Genomic DNA, 20,184 nt, shown 5'->3' on the forward strand with positions numbered 1-20,184 from the left:
TGGAAGTAGTTGCGAGGTACGAGTGTAGTTCATAACATGATCGGAGCTGGGGATGACGTGCCTCTAGCTTCCTACCAAGCAGATAAATAACGATGAGGTGGCATGAAGTGGGTTGCCCCTACACGCTCGGAGATTCTCACATATAACGGCGCAACCCATGACGGTGGCATGACGTGTCTGCCATACAGTGGAGATCAGAGTTAATCGATTAGAGTGGAGTGAAAAGTGTGTTTGCCTCTTCAGTAGATATGGAGTACCGAATTGAGAGATGGTATGGGCATGGCGTAAAGGATGTCGATGTGTCTGCGCCTGGTACAGGGATTACGAGGTAAATAGGACTTTATGAGATGGATGAGTGTGCGCTTTAACAAGATAGACATAATAACGAATGTAAGTTGGCATGAGTGCTCTGCTCAGTGTAACAGAGATAGGTAACGAATGAGTGGGTGAGGTGTTCGCCCCTCCAGTAGAATAAGAGAAACAGATGAGTAGAAATGAGTGTTGCCCTACATGGTACATGTAAATAACTAAGGAGGATGAGTGCCTCTGCCCTACAGGTAAGAATTTAATCACGGGATGAGTGGATGGATGCCTGATTGCCCCGTACAGATAAGAAGCGGAGAATACACGAAGAAGTATGAATGGATGGGTTGGAGCGGTGTGTTGCCCTACAAGTAAGTAGTCCCATCAACGATCGTGAGTGAATGAAGCAGGTTGCGCCGTAACGGAGTGAAGATGATAAGGAACGATGAGTTCGCGGCACCTTCGCAGTGCTCCTGCGATTACAGCCTCCGAAGCTACTAAACGAATGAGGTTCGCGCTTGGCGGTCAGTCTATGCCGGCAGTCAGGATCAACATGTACATCTATATGAGTGGAATTGGAAGGGTGTTCCGTGCCCGTCGTACCAGTAGATACCAGAACTAACGGAATTGAGACGGTGGCTGAGATCGCATGACCACATACAGTCAGATAAAGAACGATGGTGGAGTGAGATGGTTGCAGTCGTTACATGTAGATCATACACGGATGAGTGCTATGAATAGTTGCCCTAAGTAGGAGATGTACGATGTGATGTGCGCATGCAAGATACGTGTGGCCCATAACGAGTGTATAGAGTAAACGCAATGTAGTGGATGAGTGGGTTGCCCTAACAGCTACGATGCATAACGATTGAGTGGGATGAGTGTAATGCCCTCCAGTCAGGAATAATAAGGCGATGAGTGTGATGAGTGGTGCCCGCTCGGAGTTGTAGAATATAGGACGACTGAGGCTAGGAGAGAAGTGATATGCCCGGTACGCATAGATAAATCAATCCGCGCGATTGGAAGGTGGATGAGTACATAAGGCAGGCAGGCGTGGTTGCCCTACAGTTAGGTTGGGATCAAACTCAACGAGTGGGAGCTGGCTGGGTGTTCGCCGCTACGAGTAGAGAAGAACGATGAGTGGAGATGAGCTGCTTGACCGCGTGACATTAAGAAGTCCCAATGGACGTGCTAGTGATATATATAAGGTGTCCCATCAGTACATGGCAGAATAACACGCGATGGTGAAAGATGAGTAGGGTATGGCCCTCAACAGATAGGATAAAATACCGGATGAGTGAGAAGTGTGCTGCTCTCAACCGGTCACATGTAGACACATAAAGACGAGGGAAGTGAGCGGCGTAATGGCTAGTTCGCACAGCAGAGCTAGATAGTAATAACAGATGAGGTGGGGACGCAGGTTGGTGGCTCGCGCAGTTGCAGTAATCGGGTGAATGAACGAATGAACGTAGCGGAACTAGACGTGTTGCACCTACAGTAGGATTTTACAAATTGCAACGCGAGTGTAGAGTAAGAGTGTTGGCCCCGTACAAGATACGAAATAGAATAGCGAATGAGAGGCTGGATGGAGTGTCTGTGGCCGCCTGTCACTCGCCCATTCAGGCACCGTGACCTAGCCTGCCTCGCAGGCCGTCATCGAATGACCACGGAGAGGGCGTGATCTCTGGCACCACAACGCACTCACTCCAGGAAAGAGTCGCGAACGTGCACAGAAGAGCCGGAAGCGTGTCCGCAGCGGGGCACCTGGATGTGGCGCTAGTACGCCTCCTCTGCTTCCTGTGCACTGCCAGTCAATGTAGTATGAAGCTTTGACTGTGAGTCACCTTACCCAGGATCCTGAACACTGATCGGAGAGGGAAGCGAACAGAGAGGAGAGATGTATGAGGATTTGCTAGTTCCTCCGGATCTTTCTTTCCTTTTAGTCAGCGAACTGATGCGTTATTCTAGAGGACTTCTGGCTCTCGTCATGTATTGGGTCTGATTTGCGTATCGTGGGAAACGATTCGCAGCTACGACCATGTTCATTCACCTCGAGATGTTCGAGGTAGTATGCAATCAGAATATTTATTCATTGTAGGCAACGGAGAATATCAGACCACTCTCTATTCAATGCATTAACGTAATGGATTCATGTCGATACAGCACAGAGGTGTAGCGCCAACATCCTCGAAGGAAGCTAAAAGTAGGCGAGCATGTACCAAGAAGACAAAGCCGTTCCATGCCACATAGGGCGCCAGGAGGCCAACAGGTAGCCCCGCTCAGATTGACAGTACCGTATACAGAGTTATATTGAACAAGGGCAGCTAGTATTGAATAGACCAAACTATTTTTGTGGGAGCTCATACAATGTGAGAATTTGTTTTCTCTTAAAATGAACGTTCCTAAGACCACCCACAGAGAATTCTTAGTTTGGCTTGTAGCCCTACGCCCCGATAGGTTCCCAATCGTCTAAGCGCTAACTAAGCTACCATCCAGTCTTTCATCTTTCCAGATTTGCCACCAGATATATTGGAGATATACACAGACAGGCTCAAGACTATTCCCTGCTTAGTCATTTGCAGAGCCCAACGCGGCATACATTACTGTATATGCCACACAATGAAGAAGCCGTAGGGATCGAGAAAAGAATTCTCCAAAACTTACAGAGACCGGAGGGCCCCAATCCAGCCCCCGCCCCGCCCAGATCCTCAAGCGATCACTTACTGGCCCCTCGCAGAAGTGGTTTGGGGTGCATTGAGCACCCTGACTGTACCTGGACTAAACCCTCTATTGAGCCAGGAGGAGCGCGAGTGGTGATCGTAAGCGAGATGGACGTGTAGCATAAGCGGCTTCTTGGCTGTTCACCTTCAGGTTGGAGGTGCTCCCACGTAAAAACGTGTCGACTGACCCAGGCGTCAACGTAGGAGCTGGAGAGCACGAGGAAACAGCTAGTAGAAGAGATTACAGGATGATCACTGACAGTGCAGATTATTCCTGCATATAAGTTGATTCACTACGCTACCATTTAATAGTTGATGAGTGTTGCCCTACAGTAGATAATAACGATGAGTGGATGAGTGTTGCCCTGTCCCTCCCCCTCTCACCCGTGACTTCTCCTCCAGGCGAGTCATCATGACCACGGAGGCTGCTCTCTGTTCCCACACCATCCTCCAGAAGTCCCCGAACGTCTCCGCCAGCGGGCCCTGTGTGGCAATGTAGGCATTCTGCTTCCTGTAGCCGTCAATGTAGTTAGCATTGATGTAGTCACTACCCAGGATACCTGAATATGGAGAGGGAGGAAGAGAGGAGAGTTGTTGAGATTTCTATTCACTTCGATTTCTATTCCTTTTAGTCAAGGACTATGCTTTTTCTGGGTCTGTCCATGTATCTGGGTCTGTTCGTATCTGGGAACAGATGTCGATTTATCAATCAGATGTCGATTTATCAATCAGATGTCGATGTATCAATCAGATTTTTATCTATCAAACAATATCAGACATGTTATTTATCATTTACAATGATTTCATGTCTTACGAGTGAGGCCAACATCTCGAAAGCTGTACACTGTACCCAGAGACGTCATGCCCATAGGGGGCACAGGGGCACGTGCCCCCTCAGATGAGTCCCGTATAATTTTTWAAAATATATATTTAAAAAAATAATTTTTGGGTTACATTTTGGGTTTTGTTTCTCTTTAATACTACTAGCCACCCAGCAAATTTATGAAGTTGGCTTTAGCTAGCCCAGATAGGTTCCCAATCGTCTAAGCTCATAACTAGCTACCAATCCATTCCTTTCAATCCTTTACCCAGATTTGACCACCAGTTTGGAGTATACAGACAGCTCAAGATATATGCTTAGATATGCAGAGAACATATTATTATATGAAATGAAGCGTAATGAAAAATTCTCCAACTTACAGACGGGGGACCCCCATCCAGCCCCCCCCCCCCAGCCATCCTCACATACTTTGTGCCCCCTCAGAATTTTGGGGTGCATGACACCCTGACTGTACCTGGACTTGAACCCTCTATTGGAGCGAGGACGACGCGAGTGTGATCGTAGGCGATGACGTTAGCATAGCGGTTCTTGGGCTTGTTCACCTCCAGGTTGGAGTGCTCCCAGGTAAACTGCTGACCAGGGTCAATGGACTGGAGAGACCAGGAAACAGAGATGAAGAGTTACAGGATTTCCACATCAGTTGCAATTATTTCTCCTAATTTATAGTTGATGGCACCTAAAATCTAATTGAGAGCACCCATTAAGTAGAATTTTTGAAAATGCTATGATGAAGATCAAGGATTATAGGATAGGATCCCATCTTCGTTTGCAAGGGGCAATTGGTACACTTTGAGGAATAACCCTATCCCTAGGCACTGTATAGTATTGTATGTAAGAGTGATGTTCATCCGTTCCTCCATGCTGCATCTCTCACCTCGTACTCCTGAGACAGACGCAGGTTGTCGTTGGCCTTGAGCAGCTCTGTGTGTTCAGCCAGCTCTGTGATGGGGATGGGAGGGTGGCTCATCATACCTACAGGACAGGGACAAGGGTTCAAAGTAGGAGGTCAGACGTCAAGGGTCATTATGAGGGCTCTCTGTGTGACTAAGCGGGGTTCGAACCCAGTTTGTCAGTGCGACTCAAGACTGAGTTAAGCTCCATCCTGTATAGGCATTAGCCTTGGAAGCTTACACAAGACTCAGGGGGCAGACTCAGTGATTTGGAGGACCCAAGCAGAGGCCAGTCTAAAGCCCCACCCTTTTATAGTAAATACATGTAATTTAACTGTAAAAATATATGCCCTTTTAATGTGCCATGAACACAACCAGTCATGATGTTTTCATCTGATTATTAAAAACACTCACATCCAAACAGTGCACTGTGCACCCGCCAACTTCCTTGAATTAGCAAGTGGCTGAAACTATCTCACCGGAGAAAGCATCCGAGCGAGCGAAACAGCACCCCTCTGTCTTACTACATGTAGCACATGTATCTAATGCTGTCTGGCCAAAAAAGAGTATGACATGTCATAATACACGGGCTACACATACATGTCCTCTACCTCGGCGACGATGGCAGTATTTTCAGCAGCAGCTGTCTTTTTACTAAAGAAGTTCTATTGCATCCCGCTAGAGGGGTTGGGTTTCTACTAAGCTAACATATGGAATTGTTTTAACATCATCATACCAAGGATCATTTAACTATTTGATTTAGAATTTTAGGACCCCTGTAGGTATAAACATATATATATAAAATAATTATTGGATGAAACATTGAATTTGGCCTTACTGCCATTAGCCCATAGAAACACATTGAAAAACTGATTCATACATGGAAAAACAGAGAMATGTAATAAAAATAAAGTATGTTTTGAAGTTTCTGTCCTATATCTGAGAGATAAAAAGCTAAAATAAATAAATAAATMAAAAAGAATTACTGTGGAATTACCCATATACCTTTTACATGGAATTTCCTATTCACTTCACATACATTTTTTGTCCCAGTACCATGTTACCTTCAGATGACGGTTGTAGAGCAAAACAAAGAACACCACCGTGTTCGTGAGAGTCTCATCTTTCCATAGCGGGTTCATATTAGTGTGTAGCCCAAACCGTACAGATGTTTTTGTGAGAAGATCAATTTCTGGGATGTCTCCTGGTCTGACAAACACCGCTAAATCTCGGCCACCTTCCACCTGCAGGTTTTGATGGGGATTTTTAAATGTTTTATTATGATGCCTCAAAAAAAGGAAGCCCCTTGGTTATGTGAGTCCTGAGGCAGTTGCCTCTTCTGCATAATGGTAAGTCTACCAGTGACAAGACTGTATAGAGTACACCTACACACACCACTCTGTCATTGCACAAGATTAATTATGGGTTCTTTGTTAGATGGCAAAATACAATTACAGAGTAAAAAAAACCCGCATATTACACGAATAGCACAATGGAGAATCAATATTAATCCACTTAAAAGATACAAAGTCTGCGATTCGGTTTGTTTGGAAATGTTTTCCTTTGATATGGAAATTACTTTTCTGAGCGATTAGGAGCGCAAGCGATGACTCAGAGAAAAAAGCWGAAAAAAAAGACAGTGTTAATTAGGCGGAACGGCACCCTGAGTATCTCCACACACACAGTGAGTGGTAATGGTGTGGAGGTCGAGTGTTCGCCCCCATACAATGTAAAACACTGTCAGATGTAGGGGAGAGTGCTATACAATATAATTCAATATCATCATGCACCATGAGCAGTGTTGCAAAATATAGGCCTAATTGTAAGAAAACAATCTGCTGAAGCACATATCAAACGGATGAATACATTGAACAACACCTGTGTGGCATGAATAATGTTAATATTGCCACAAATAACCTAATTATACAAGATACTGTATATTTTACACAATAACATCCTCCTCATTCTCATCTAAGTTCCTTCTGTGAGGGGGAAGCAGTTTCTCGTAATACAGAGGGTAACAGGAAGTGGCGGAGGCGTAGCCGGGGGATTTAACACCAGAGCAGCTGGAGGTGGGACTCACAGAGGGTGTGGAGGCGGTGTGGGTCTGCCTTGTCTGGCCACGCTAGGAAAAGCGGAGGATCTACACCACGCTTTCTACACAGAAATATAATTATGTTATCTAAAAGTAACTCTAACTCTCACCTTTCATCTTTTCAAGAACAAATAGGTCATGTAAGTGTTTTTCAGTTCTGACAGTGGTGACACCTCTGTCCTCTCTGGCATGGCTATCTAGCGCCTGCCAGGTGGGACTGTGGGCGGTCGGGCAGACACTGAGACGGTTACAGTGTTKGGGCAGAGTGCCGTGCCGCCCGTTGCACAGGTATGACTCACGGACGATGACTCATCTTAACTGTACTAACCTGGAGGACAGCCATTTTGATCTCAGAAGGAAATGAAACCCTGGCGGAAGCTTCAGAGGGTTATAGAACCTGACCCTGTGTGGTGTGTTTTCTGTGGTAACTTTCTACACTTGAAATTCACTTTGTTCTTTATTGCAGTTCCTCCCACCATATAAATTCAGCAACTTTTCTTTCTTTTATCAAGAACAAATGTGCTATCGGAAAATGTGTGTGTGTGTTTGTGCGTGCTTGCGTGCGCGCGTGCGTGCGTGTGTGCGTGCGTGCGTGTGTGCGTGCGTGTGTGCGTGTGTGTGTGTGCGTGCATGTGTGTGTGTGTGCGTGCGTGGGTGCATGCGTTTGTCTGTGCACAATGCATACCAGGGGTCTGGAAGTTGATGCGTCTCATCTCAACGGGGTCTGTGGGGTGGTGGGCCATCATCTCAGCRTTGCCCAGAAGGCTCTTGGTGCCTGGCTCAGACTCCTTCCTCTTACTGCTCAGGGACCAGGGAGACGGAACACAACAGGACACGCACCAGAGAGAGTAGAGGCGTTAGAGGTCGTGACTGACTAACAGTATTCACCACAATATATTGGTTCCATGAACACAAGTTTTAAATACTTTAGACAGTATTATTTCTATAAATTGCTGCACTGCCAATTAGGCATTTGAATTGACACGGTATCATTTGTCCTTAGAGATCAAAATATGTCACTAACACAATAAACCAACTACTTAGTACGGCCGACACTCACCTGTCTGGCTTGCTGCTTCCGAAACAGGAGCGAGCGAGGGAGTGAATAATGAAAAGAGGAATGTGATACATTTGTATTCAAAAGCTTGATGGCTGGGTTACTAAGGATGACACATCTCTTTGGCTGGGTCAGTCTAGCTGCCCTTACAATCCTGTCCCTTGTTTCTACGCCTGCTAATATGCCAGTATACTGTGTAAGCTGAAACAGACACATTTCAATGGCTGTCGTGGGATAGAACCATACCGTATGTGTTAGCTAGGCATAGCGTGTTAGAATGTTAGCGACGAATAGCATATTATCATGTTCGCTGGTTATAGCAAAGCATGCAAGCTGATTTGAGTGTGTTATACTTGTTAGAAATACAACCCCTGTGTAAGTTCAGTGCTCCCGTCCCGGGTCTCACTCACTTCTTGTAGAGCAGGATGGCGATGACGATGCAGATGATGAAGACCACGGCCAGGACGGGTCCCACCACCCAGATCAGACCGTCCCCCGCGTCCAGTGGCTGGGGGTCTGAGTCAGGGGCTATCACTGGGTCTGTGTAGGGGCTGGCCCCGTACATCTTCTACAGTACACAAACAGAGCACATTGAGGAATACATATCGCACTAGGGGAAATTAACATTATTGCCTTTTCATTCTCCATTTGTCGAGTGATAAACTTCATTGTCTTAATTAACAGTGTTGTTCATGGCCATGCCAAAGTAGCTTGTCTTTTGAGAATGAGGGAGAAGACGTGACTCTGTGAGAGAGATACACACTGTCCTACAATACATATATGCAATCACACAAAAACAAACAAACCAAAATAATCCTAATTGGATTTTCCCGTACCCCTGTGGTGCCGTTGAGTTCCGCCAGGATGAAGAACACGTACTCCTGTCCCGGTTCTAGAGCGCGGTTCTCAAAGCCTCCGTAGTCCAGCTGGTCYCCCAAAGTGAAGAAGGCTGGCAGGGTATCAGGGGTGAAGCGGGCAGTGATGTAGGCTCGACGCAGGTCAACCTGTTTTTGCTGTCTAGAGTCCCTCTGTCTTTGACTGATGTCCAACAACTGGGAAGGAGAGGAAGAGAAAGAGAGACGGATGTTATTCATACGTTTTTTTAAATGTAAACATTAAGAAACCAAATCTAAAAGAGCAAAGGTTCTCAGAGAGAGGACCAGCCATGTCATGTGTTCCCAAATGGGTTGCCATAGCTCTCACCTCCTCCAGGTCCATCTCGTCTGGGTTCTTGAGATGCCTGATGACCCCCCTCGCCCTCCTCAGTGGAACTACCACCACATACACGTTCCTAGAGGAGACACAACCAGCACCCAGGACATCCGAAAATATCAGCGCAAATTCTAAACACAATTAAAATCAGTAGAAATCCATCCTCTAGGTAGGCCTTACTTGACAGGGCTGCGGTTCTCCAGTGAAGGCAGAATGATGGTGATGGTGGTCTCCGTGTCCCGGGTGTGGTCTATTTCCGGGCGACGGATGCCGATTAGTGGAGACGTCTTGGCTAGGATGCGGTGCCTCAGCCGGCCCATGTTGCCCTCGGGGGAGGTGATCTTGAAGTCATAGTCAGTATCGGGCTGCAGGTTGGGGATCACCGCTTTCCTCAGCCTGGCATCCACCTCCATCTTCTGATGATTATACTCCACCTKGGAGGAATGGGGTAGGGGTATTTTACGGCTAAGATCATACTGCACATACGCTATATACACACGCAGCGACATACACACACATGCACGCACAATTGTGTTTACACACAGACACACACACACACACAGATGTTTATGCATGCATGCACACGCGAGCGCACACGCGCACACTCACAGTAAAGTGGTATGGGTAGGGGCTGTCGGGGAACTCCCAGGTCAGCAGAACACTCGTCTTGGTCGCCAGGTTCACTGAGAAGTTCCTCGGGACATCTGATTGGAAGATGGAGAACAGACAAATGATCAGTTGAGGTGTAGACCGCCCTAGTCACATGTCTCAACGGTCCTTAACCCTTTGTGGAGAAGCTCCCAACCCATTCTAGTAGGTTCTATAACAAAGGATGCCAAATTCCTAAAATAAGATGAAGAAGGACATGACAGTGATGTCATACATCTCAACATTCTTTAGGAAGTACGTATATGGGCACTGGGTACCAAATAAGAGTGAATAGAGTTGAAGAATAGAAGAGATAAGAACCGTTGGCTCCTGTGTGCACTGTACCTCCTCTTTACTACGACATCATCTGCCTAATCCTACTTTATCTCATTCTAGCCTAATTCGCTCTGGTAGATTTCCCGGAACAGAACACACAGAATGTAACTTCGAAATAACTATCTTCTCAAAGGGTTATGGGGTCGCTGTGAAGGGAATGAGGGGAGGTTAGACATACATCATTCTCCTGTAAGATACATATAGACACAGTCAAGGCAGGGTCATCTAGACTGCCCTGTTGCCAATCAACCTCTCCACTCCTCCGTTTCCACCCTGCAGACCTGTGAGTGGGTGTCTGTGTGAGTGATGGGGTAGAAGCATGTCTTTAGACTGATCTGAATTCAAGTTAGTGGGAACGATAGATGGAGGTTTGGAGGAGGAGGAGGAGGTGAAGAGGTGGATTGATTGATCAGAATGAGGAGTGGAGGGAGAGAAACAGACCTGAAAAATGTGTGTGTTTAGTGGTTTAGTGCCTGCTGGGAGTGTTAGGTTCAACAACACACCGACGACATGTCAACAAAGGTTGGAGTATGTTCAGTCAATCCAAAAGGAGGTGCTGGATTGACTGATGTAAACGCTTACCTTTAGATACCAACCATGTGTCTAAACTAAAGCCTCGTTCAGCCAATGAGCCAAGACTCAACACTTACCTCACAGTTCACAACCTACCCGGCTTTTCTACTGACTTTTACCTGTGGGTGTGTGAGAGTGTTCTCCATACATTCATTCCTGTGGCATTCAGTCCATTTTCCTTGGAGGTGAGGGGTAGGTGAGGGAGGAGGTGGTGGGTGTGGGTGGGTGGGTGGAGGAGACTGGGATTTTCCAGTGGACTTTGTAGTTTTCAACCACTCTGTGGATGAAAGTCACTCCTTAGAACTGGCCCAGAGTCAGCTTTGCATTTTGGACTATGATATTCAAGGTTCAGATTAAAGCAGACAAACATGACTCTAGACCAGTGCTTAGAGTGAATAGGGGGGTTTCTCCTGAGCCCTGTGCACAGGCCCCAGGCCAGCCCTACCTGTCTCGAAAGTCAGTGTGCGATACAGCAGCGGGGGACTGAAGGGGCCGGGACCTACGCTGGTGTGAGCACACATCTGCACCTCGTACCCAGTGCTGTGGTTCAGGCCCAGGATGGTGTAGCTGGACTCACTGGCTGGGAGCGTGATCTGGCGAGGAGGGCCAAGAGGGTCAATGCCCATAGGGTCAAGACCCCCYTCTTCCCGGTAAGCTACTGTGTATTCAGTGATCACGCCATTTCGCTCGCTTGGCACAGGGGGTAGCCAGCMGAACTGGAGTGAACAGCAGGTGGCATTAATGGATTCCAAGATTTGGGGGTACCCCCTGGGTGGGTACTCGGGCATCTCGAGTTCCTCCCACGCCTTATCTCCATACCCCGACCGGCTTTTGGCAGAAAGAGTAACGACATAGGTCAAACCTGGAATTACGTCTGTGAGAGTRTACGTTCGCTCCCTGGACGAAAACTCCACCATAGTGTCCAGAGTGGCATTCTTCAGCCCAAACTGTAGCCGGTAACCCTGGATCTGAATTTCAGACCCTTTGGCACCTGGACCCGAGTCTGACCCCCTTGAAGGGGGCCCCCATCTCACCACCACGGAGGACTCAGATCCCGGGCGCACTGACAGGGAGGGGGCACCAGGCACTGCAGACAAGAGCAGGAAGGAGAGGCACAAACATGTCAGTTATGCATTGTACGTTTAATACATGAATATACTGTATAATATGTGTAATATGCTATTGTAGCCTGGGTGTATTGTGTGTGTATTATGGGTGTGTGCATTTTTAAGTGATCTTATCCTTTTTTGAGTGTGTGTGTGTGATGCTCACCAATCCCCAGTGTCTGCACCACCCTGGCTTTACTGTGTGTTCCGTCCCCTTTAGTGGTGTAAGCAGCCACAGACACAGAGTAAGAGGTCTCTGGCTTAAGACCCCCCACAATCATCTCCTACAGTGAAACACACACACACACACACACACTTCTTTTTCAGCTAAACCTCTATAAAACCTCTCTCTCTCTTCTTCCCTCCTTTCTCCGTTCCTGCCTACCACTTCCTTTCTCGTCCTATCTCCACTAAAACATCAATAAGCATGAACTTACTCTGCCCTATTACTTTCACATAGAGACATGTTACAAACTGGCTGTCTATCAGATAGAAGGCATCTCCTAATGAGGGTTTCATAACTTCCTTATGCAACATAAGGTTCAGTTTAATACTGACAGAATGAGCCATACTCACGTATTCAGTAAAGTCATCCTCCACAAACTGATCCCACGGGAAGACCCGGAGGGGAGAGAAAGAGAGGGAGGAGAGAGAGGAGTGAATGAGTCAAGAGAGGAGATTAGATATAGGAGGAGGAAATAAGAGCGTAGGGGGAAGTGATTTGTACTACAAAGACTCAAAGTGAGWTAAATGTAAGGCGAACGATTTGCTTCACTTTAGCGCTACAAACCTGACGTGATCTGCAGAGGTGTGACAGCTGGCAAAGGTGTACGTTATCCTTTTAAGTGTGCACTTCACTGTTGCGAAGATACTCCAATTAAATATTTGAAAGAAAATTGGAAGTAAGAATGGTAAGATTAGTGATGACATCACCTGGCTGTCGTCCAATAGCAGGTCTTTGATCCGGGGAAGGGTGCGTGACGAGCCGCTCTCCACGTGAGCATAGTGCACCTGGTAACCACGGATCTGGCCTTGGCGTTGCCTTGCCAACACAGATCGCCAGGTGACCCTGAGGGCCGTGGAGTTGAAGGGCTGGACCTCCACCTGCCGAGGGGCCGCACCCGGGACTGAGGAACACACACAAATCAAATTGTATTGTCACATGCGCCGAAKACAACAGGTGTAAACCTTACAGTGACATGCTTACGTAAAAGCCCTTAACAATGCYTTAAGAAGTTCTAAGAAAAACAAGTGTTAAGTAGAAAAAAACACGTAAGTAAATAATATAAAGTAAAAGTGACTAGAAGGCCGGAATCCCAGAGTCTCCTCTTCACTGTTGACGTTGAGACTGGTGTTTTGCGGGTACTATTTAATGAAGCTGCCAGTTGAGGACTTGTAAGGCGTCTGTTTCTCAAACTAGACACTCTAATGTACTTGTCCTCTTTCTCAGTTGTGCACCGGGGCCTCCCACTCCTCTTTCTATTCTGGTTAGAGCCAGTTTGCGCTGTTCTGTGAAGGGAGTAGTACACAGCGTTGTACGAGATCTTCAGTTTCTTGGCAATTTCTCGCATGGAATAGCCTTCATTTCTCAGAACAAGAATAGCCTGACGAGTTTGAGAAGAAAGTTATTTGTTTCTAGCCATTTTGAGCCTGTAATTGAACCCACAAATGCTGATGCTCCAGATACTCAACTAGTCTAAAGAAGGCCAGTTTTATTGCTTCTTTAATCAGGACAGTTTTAAGCTGTGCTAACATAATTGCAAAAGGGTTTTCTAATGATCAATTAGCCTTTTAAAATKATAAACTTGGATTAGCTAACACAATGTGCCATTGGAACACAGGAGTGATGGTTGCTGATAATGGGGCTTTGTACGCCTATGTAGATATTCCATAAAAACATCTGCTGTTTCCAGCTACAATAGTCATATACAACATTAACAATGTCTACACTGTATTTCTGATCAATTTTATGTTATTTTTCTGACAAWWWWWWWTGTTTTTCTTTCAAAAACAGGGACATTTCTAAGTGAACCCAAACCTTTGAACGGTAGTGTACATGTAGGTAAAGCTAAAGTGACTATGCATAGATAATAAACAGAGAGTAGCAGCAGGGTAAAAGAGGGGTCTGGGTAGCCCTTTAATTAGCTGTTCAGGAGTCTTATGGCTTGGGGGTAGAAGCTGTTAAGAAGCCTTTTGGACCCAGACTTGGCGCTCCGTTACCACTTGCCGTGTGGTAGCAGAAAGAACAGTCTATGACTTGGGTGACTGGAGTCTTTGACAATTTTCAGGGTCTTCCTCTGACACCGCCTGGTATATAGATTCTGGATGGCAGGAAGCTTGGCCCAGTGATGTACTGCGCCGTACATACTACCCTCTGTAGCGCCGTACATACTACCCTCTGTAGCGCCTTGTGGTCGGATGCCGAGCAGTTGCCATACCAGGCGGTGGTGCAAACAGTCAGGGGACTGCAGCTGCAGCTGTAGAACATTTTGAGGATCTTTTCAGTCTCCTGAGTTGGAATAGGCATTGTCATACCCTCTTTATGACTGTCTTGGTGTGTTTGGACCATGATAGTTTGTTGGTGATGTGGACGGCAAGGAACTTGAAGCTCTYGACCTGCTCTACTACAGTACCGTCGATGAGAATGGGGGCGTGTTCGGCCCTCCTTTTCCTGTAGTCCACAATCATCACTTTTGTCTTGATCACATTGAGGGAGAGGTTGTTGTCCTGGCACCACACTGCCAGTGTGATCTCCTCCCTAAAGGCTGTCTCTTCATTGTCGGTGATCAGGCCTACCACCGTTGTGTTGTCGGCGGAATTAATGATGGTGTTGGAGTCGTGCTTGGCCACGCAGTCATGGGTGAACAGGGAGTACAGGAGGGGACTAAGCACGCACCCCTGAGGGGCCCCCGTGTTGAGGATCAGCGTGGCAAATGTGTTGTTACTTACCCTTACCACCTGGGGGCGGCCCGTCAGGAAGTACAGGATCCAGTTGCAGAGGGAGGTGTTTAGTCCCAGGGTCTTTAGCTTAGTGATGAGCTTTGAGGGCACTATGGTGTTGAACGCTGAGCTGTAGTCARTGAATAGTATTCTCACATACATAGGTGTTCCTTTTGTCCAGGTGGGAAAGGGCAGTGTTGAGTGCAATAGAGATTGCATCATCTATGGATCTGTTGGGGYGWTATRCAAATTAGAGTGAGTCTAGGGTTTCTGGGATAATGGTGTTGATGTGAGCCATGACCAGCCTTTCAAAGCACKTCATGACYACAGMGTGAGTGCTACGGGTCGGTAGTCATTTATGCAGGTTACCTTAGTGTTCTTGGGCACWGGGACTATGGTGGTCTGTTGAAACATGTTGGTATTACAGACTCAGTCAGGGACAGGTTGAAAATGTCAGTGAAGACAMTWGCCAGTTGGTCAGCGCATGCTYKKAGTACACRTCCTGGTAACCATCTGGCCCTGCGGCCTTGTGAATGTTGACCTGTTTAAAGGTCTTACTCACATTGGCTATGGAGAGCATGATTACACAGTCATCCRTAACAGCTGATGGTCTCATGCATGTTTCAGTGTTACTTGCCTCGAAGCGAGCATAGAAGTAATTTCGCTTATCTGGTAGGCTTGTGTCACTGGGCAGCTCGCGGCTGTGCTACCCCTTGTAGCCTKTAATAGTTTGCAAGCCCTGCCACATCCGACGAGCGTCAGAGCTGGTGTAGTAYGATTCAAYCTCAGTAGTGTATTGACGCTTTGCCTGTTTGATGGTTTGTCTGAGGGCATAGCGGGATTTCTTATAAGGTTCCGGGTTAGAGTTCCCCTCCTTGAAAGYRGCAGCTCTACCCTGTAGCTCAGTGCGGATGTTGCCTGTAATCCTTGGCTTCTGGTTGGGGTATGTACAGTACGTACGGTCACTGTGGGGACGACGTCATCGATGCACTTATTGATGAAGCCAGTGACTGATGTGGTGTACTCCTCAATGCCATCGGAAGAATCCCGGAACATATTCCAGTCTGTGCTAGCAAAACAGTACTGTAGCTTAGCATCTGCTTCATCTGACCACTTTCTTATTGACCAAGTCACTGGTGCATCCTGGTGTTTTTGCTTGTAAGCAGGAATCAGGAGGWTTATGCCCGTATACAGCTCATTGAGTGCGGTCTTAGTGCCAGCATCGGTTTGTGGTGGTAAATAGACAGYTACGAAGAAWATAMWTGAAAACTTTCACKGTAAATAGTGTGGTCTACAGCTTATCATGAGATACTCTACCTCAGGCGAGCAAAACCTCAAGACTTCCTTAGATTTYGTGCACCAGCTGTTGTTTTCAAATACACATAGACCGCCACCCCTTGTCTTATCAGAGGCCGCTGTTCTATCCTGCCGAAAAGCTTAAAACCCGSCAGCTGTATGTTATTCATGTCGYCKTTCWGCCACGMCTCAGTGAAACATAAGATATTACAGTTTTTAATGTCCCGTTGGTAGGATATACGTAATCGTAGTTCGTCTATTTTATTTTCCGTTGATTGTACGTTGGCTAATAGGATTGATGGTGAAGGGAGATTATCCGCTCGACGTCGGTTCCTTACAAGGCACCCAGACCTTTGTCCCCGATAGCKCCGTCTCTTTCTCCAGCGAATGATAGGGATGAGGGCCTTGTCGGGCGTCTGAAGGAAATCCTTCCCGTCCGACTCGTTAAAGAAAAAGCATTCCTCCAGTACGGGGTGAGTAATCTCTGTCCTGATATCTAGAAGATCTTTAAGGTCAKAAGACGCAGTGGCAGAAACATTATGTACAAAATAAGTTACAAATAACACGAAAAAACACACACAAAAGCACAATTGGTTTAGGTGATCGTAAAACGGCTGCCATCTCCTCCGGCGCCATCATCCACACACAACATATAATTACTCTATCAATACATTGATCAGTTGATCAATGTACACACACCCACACACACACATACTCACCGTCGTCGTCCGTACGGCAGAGCAGCGCCGGGCTCTCCGGTCCGGACCCCTCGGTAGTGAAAGCTGCCAGGATAACGCGGTACCAGGTCCACTTTTCTAGCCCCTCCAACACCACTTGCCCCTGCTCTGGGGGGATGGGAGGCCCCTTCACCTCCGGACCCTGACCTTCAACCCTGGCCCCAGACACCACTTGCTGGTAGCGCAGCTCATAGCCAGTCAGCACGCCATTTTGGGTCTCAGTGGGTGGTGGTTTCCAACTTACCCTCAGGGAGGTGGACCTGGGGCTGTCACAGGACACGCCTAGGGGCGCAGCCGATGGCTCTGATTGGACGAGGGGCAGGAAGAGGAAATTTGCAGGGGCAGGGGGAGTAAGGAACGCAGCGAAGAAAGAGAAAGCAAAGAGACAGTGACAGAGAGAGGTTGAAAACACCAAGAAAAACAAGAATATAAGAAAATGGTGGAAAAAGGAATTGAAACTAAACCAAGGAAAACTCAACTATAAGGGAAAATAATACAGAACTAAATGAAAAGAGAAGGCCTCGAAAGACAAACAAACATGACTCAGCTAAACAGAGAAACAAAGGCTCCAACACAGAAGACAAAGCCATTATGGAGGCAGAAATAAATGAATAATGTTACCTAGGTAATAAGATAAAGGAGAAGACAGGGGGTATCCATGCAGAGTGGACAACTTAATTACCGCCCAGGAGGATATGCAACTGATACCGGATGGAAGGCTTTCACTTGTCTTCTCTGACCAATGGCAGCACAGTGATTTATGACTAGCTTAGTGGGGCTGGATAAGGACAGAGCTATACTGTAGGTCAAGGGTTCTTGTACCTTTTCAGCCTGGGACCCAAATGAGAAATTCATTGTTTTCGTGGGATCCTGGAATGTTGATTGAATGATCTGCTTTCTAATTATTAAACGATAGGTAGGATCCATTTCTATAGAAGAAGTCAATTTATATTCTCAGCATCTTAATATAGACCACATGGAAAATGCATTTTGACATGTCCCTCCTCCGGTTTTAGATTATAAAGACTTTAACTCACTTCACCCCGCAAAAATCGCCGCGTTTTCACCAACAAGCCCTATTTACTTTGTTGCTTTGACAAAGTTATTTCTGAAGATGAATTTATTTCATTTTAAGGTCAACCCTGTTACGTTTTCTGAACTCTTGTTTTAATATGAATATGAATATATGTATGAATATGAAACCATTCCTTTTTAATTGCACGTCAACACTGTTACCCATAGATAGATATGAAATGTGTTAGAAATGTGTTCAAAAATATATATATTGTGAATCTTGCGTTCAATTTCCCTCCCTGTGACACGCAACAAGGTTCCATTCCCCCTGTCACAAGAGGAGTCATTGCTTACTGCTTTATTGCTTGAAAACTTCAACCCTGTTACGGTCAACCCTGTTACTTTAATTGCCAATCTTTTTTTTTACATTTTTCTTAATTTAACCTCTTGAGATGGGAAAMCATGTTTTTTCAACATCTGCGTTGCTTCCTGTTTGGGGTTTCAGGCTGGGTTTCTGTATAGCACATTGTGACATCGGCTGATGTAAAAAAGGGCTTTATAAATACATTTGATTGATTGATTGATGAACTTGAACGTGCTCTTTATGACAGAATGTAAACATTTGGTGAAATAAATATATATTTTGACCATTTTACACTACCTAAAAGTCACTCTATTGGTGGAACGACCCAGATACTGTATAGAGTTCAGCGGTTAATCCTCTATCTTGCTACCAAAGGTTTCTTGACATTATTCTCAGTGGAATGTAATAATTGTGTTGGAACTTTGCCAAACTCTTTATATCTTTTAGTGCTTCTTCAACTGCCCTATCCTCATGTCTTAAAATTAGGTTCAGGGATTTGAAATGTCAAAGAAAAAGGTGGAGAGCAGGGTTCGAGGAAACTGAAACGAGAACCAAAAACAAATACTTTCATGAAAGTTGACCTCATGCGACGTCAGAGGAACTAGGGAGATAGAACACAAGTAAAGGCACATGACAGAAGAACAGTAAGGATAAGAGACATAAACAGGCACTGTTTGAGACACTTACCCTTCTCTCCGACTAATAGCACACAGGACCTTCTTACCATGCAACCAGAGACACCACACATCACATTTAACCAAAACATTAAAGGTGCAGAGGGAATGGTGTGCATTTGACTGGAGTATTTGGGATTTTGACAGATATGTGAGTCTGACACTTGAGCTGCAGCCTTAGTACCAGTAGCCTGGGGGAATAATCACGATGTGCACCAAAGCCAAGTGGTAGCAYGCTAACTGTGCCAAGCTGAGTGTGAAATGCATTCTGCTCCATGAAATAAAATGCATTCAGTCTCCTCAACAGCCACCCACGGGTCTAACCTCCGTTTGTAGGTAAGGCACGTAGAAAGATTCTGTTGGTGAATGTACGTCCTTTGTAAGTCATATGGTGTACATTTTTTCCCAGGTAACAAATACATAATTAAATATGAAAAAGGAATATTTTACCTTTAAGGCAGGATACAGACCTACGACCTTCAACACTTACCTCAAATAAAGGCAAAACATATAGAATATCCTCACGACTATTGACATTTGACCTGTAACAGTGAGCTTCCTGAACTGGAGAAAAAAAGTCCACTTTTGACCAACTTTGAAGGAAAGAAAACCGTATGAAGGAGTGAAGAAAGTTAAAGCGGGGGAAAAAACAGAAAGCGCCGTCCGCTCGGGACTTTTCACTGTGTGAGGAGAAATGAAGGTAAAAACCAAAATGCTGGTGCGCTGGACGTCAGGCACACTCGAAAATACAGAGGAGATGGATAGGGGGATGGATGAGTGCACAGGATAAATGAGTGGATGAGAGGACAAGATGGATTGGTGTGTAGACGACTCCCAGGGTCCAGTGACTCTGGAGCTGTGTGGGAGACAAGCAGCAGGAGTGCAAACGTTACACAGTGTGTGTTTTGCAGGTGTGACAAAGGAAAACATACTGGCTTGTGATGTCCTCTGGACCAGCTCGTTGGTGAAGGCTCCGATGCCTTTGTTAGAAATGGCTGCCAGGGAGAAGGAGTACTCTGTGTTAGCCCTCAGACCCTCCACTGTGTACGACGCCCGGGGCCCAAACGTCAACTTCTCCTGTTAGAGAGAGAGAGATGGGGAAGAGAGAACATTAATAAAATAAAGAGAGAAGGGATAGAGAAAGAAAGAAAGAAAGAAAGGGAGGGATTACTCTGGATTATCTGTGTGTATTAAATCAATTTAATAATCGCAGTTCTTTCCTGCAGTCAATGACCAAACACGCCCTCTTTGGCCTCACGGGTGGAATGTTATTAAGATATTTCATAATTAACAAAGATTAATCTGGTGTTTCTTTGTCAAACAGTTTTGTTATATTTCAGACTTCTGTGATGTATATAAMATGTAATATTGGGAAGCA

General features: G+C 46.0%; 1 protein-coding gene across 3 annotated transcripts in view; it reads right to left on the reverse strand.

The window, feature by feature from the left end:
* The window catches only part of LOC111979559 (receptor-type tyrosine-protein phosphatase S-like), a 98,715-nt gene that overhangs the window by 8,493 nt on the left and 70,038 nt on the right, over positions 1-20,184 (reverse strand). The window contains exons 15-30 of one of the 3 annotated variants that reach the window (XM_070448773.1): positions 19,739-19,883; positions 16,737-17,057; positions 12,715-12,908; positions 12,358-12,384; positions 11,948-12,065; positions 11,121-11,762; positions 9,728-9,822; positions 9,299-9,552; positions 9,110-9,197; positions 8,743-8,958; positions 8,317-8,474; positions 7,910-7,924; positions 7,535-7,647; positions 4,739-4,836; positions 4,319-4,454; positions 3,408-3,583 (exon numbers count right to left, since the gene is read on the reverse strand). In XM_070448773.1, coding sequence (XP_070304874.1) covers positions 3,408-3,583; positions 4,319-4,454; positions 4,739-4,836; positions 7,535-7,647; positions 7,910-7,924; positions 8,317-8,474; positions 8,743-8,958; positions 9,110-9,197; positions 9,299-9,552; positions 9,728-9,822; positions 11,121-11,762; positions 11,948-12,065; positions 12,358-12,384; positions 12,715-12,908; positions 16,737-17,057; positions 19,739-19,883 — 2,796 coding nt within the window. The remainder of the gene's footprint in view (positions 1-3,407; positions 3,584-4,318; positions 4,455-4,738; positions 4,837-7,534; positions 7,648-7,909; positions 7,925-8,316; positions 8,475-8,742; positions 8,959-9,109; positions 9,198-9,298; positions 9,553-9,727; positions 9,823-11,120; positions 11,763-11,947; positions 12,066-12,357; positions 12,385-12,714; positions 12,909-16,736; positions 17,058-19,738; positions 19,884-20,184) is intronic. The other 2 variants (XM_070448771.1, XM_070448772.1) reach the window with 2 other exon arrangements.

This window comes from Salvelinus sp. IW2-2015, linkage group LG19 (assembly GCF_002910315.2).
Source record: "Salvelinus sp. IW2-2015 linkage group LG19, ASM291031v2, whole genome shotgun sequence".
In the NCBI taxonomy this organism is placed as follows: Eukaryota; Metazoa; Chordata; class Actinopteri; order Salmoniformes; family Salmonidae; genus Salvelinus; species Salvelinus sp. IW2-2015.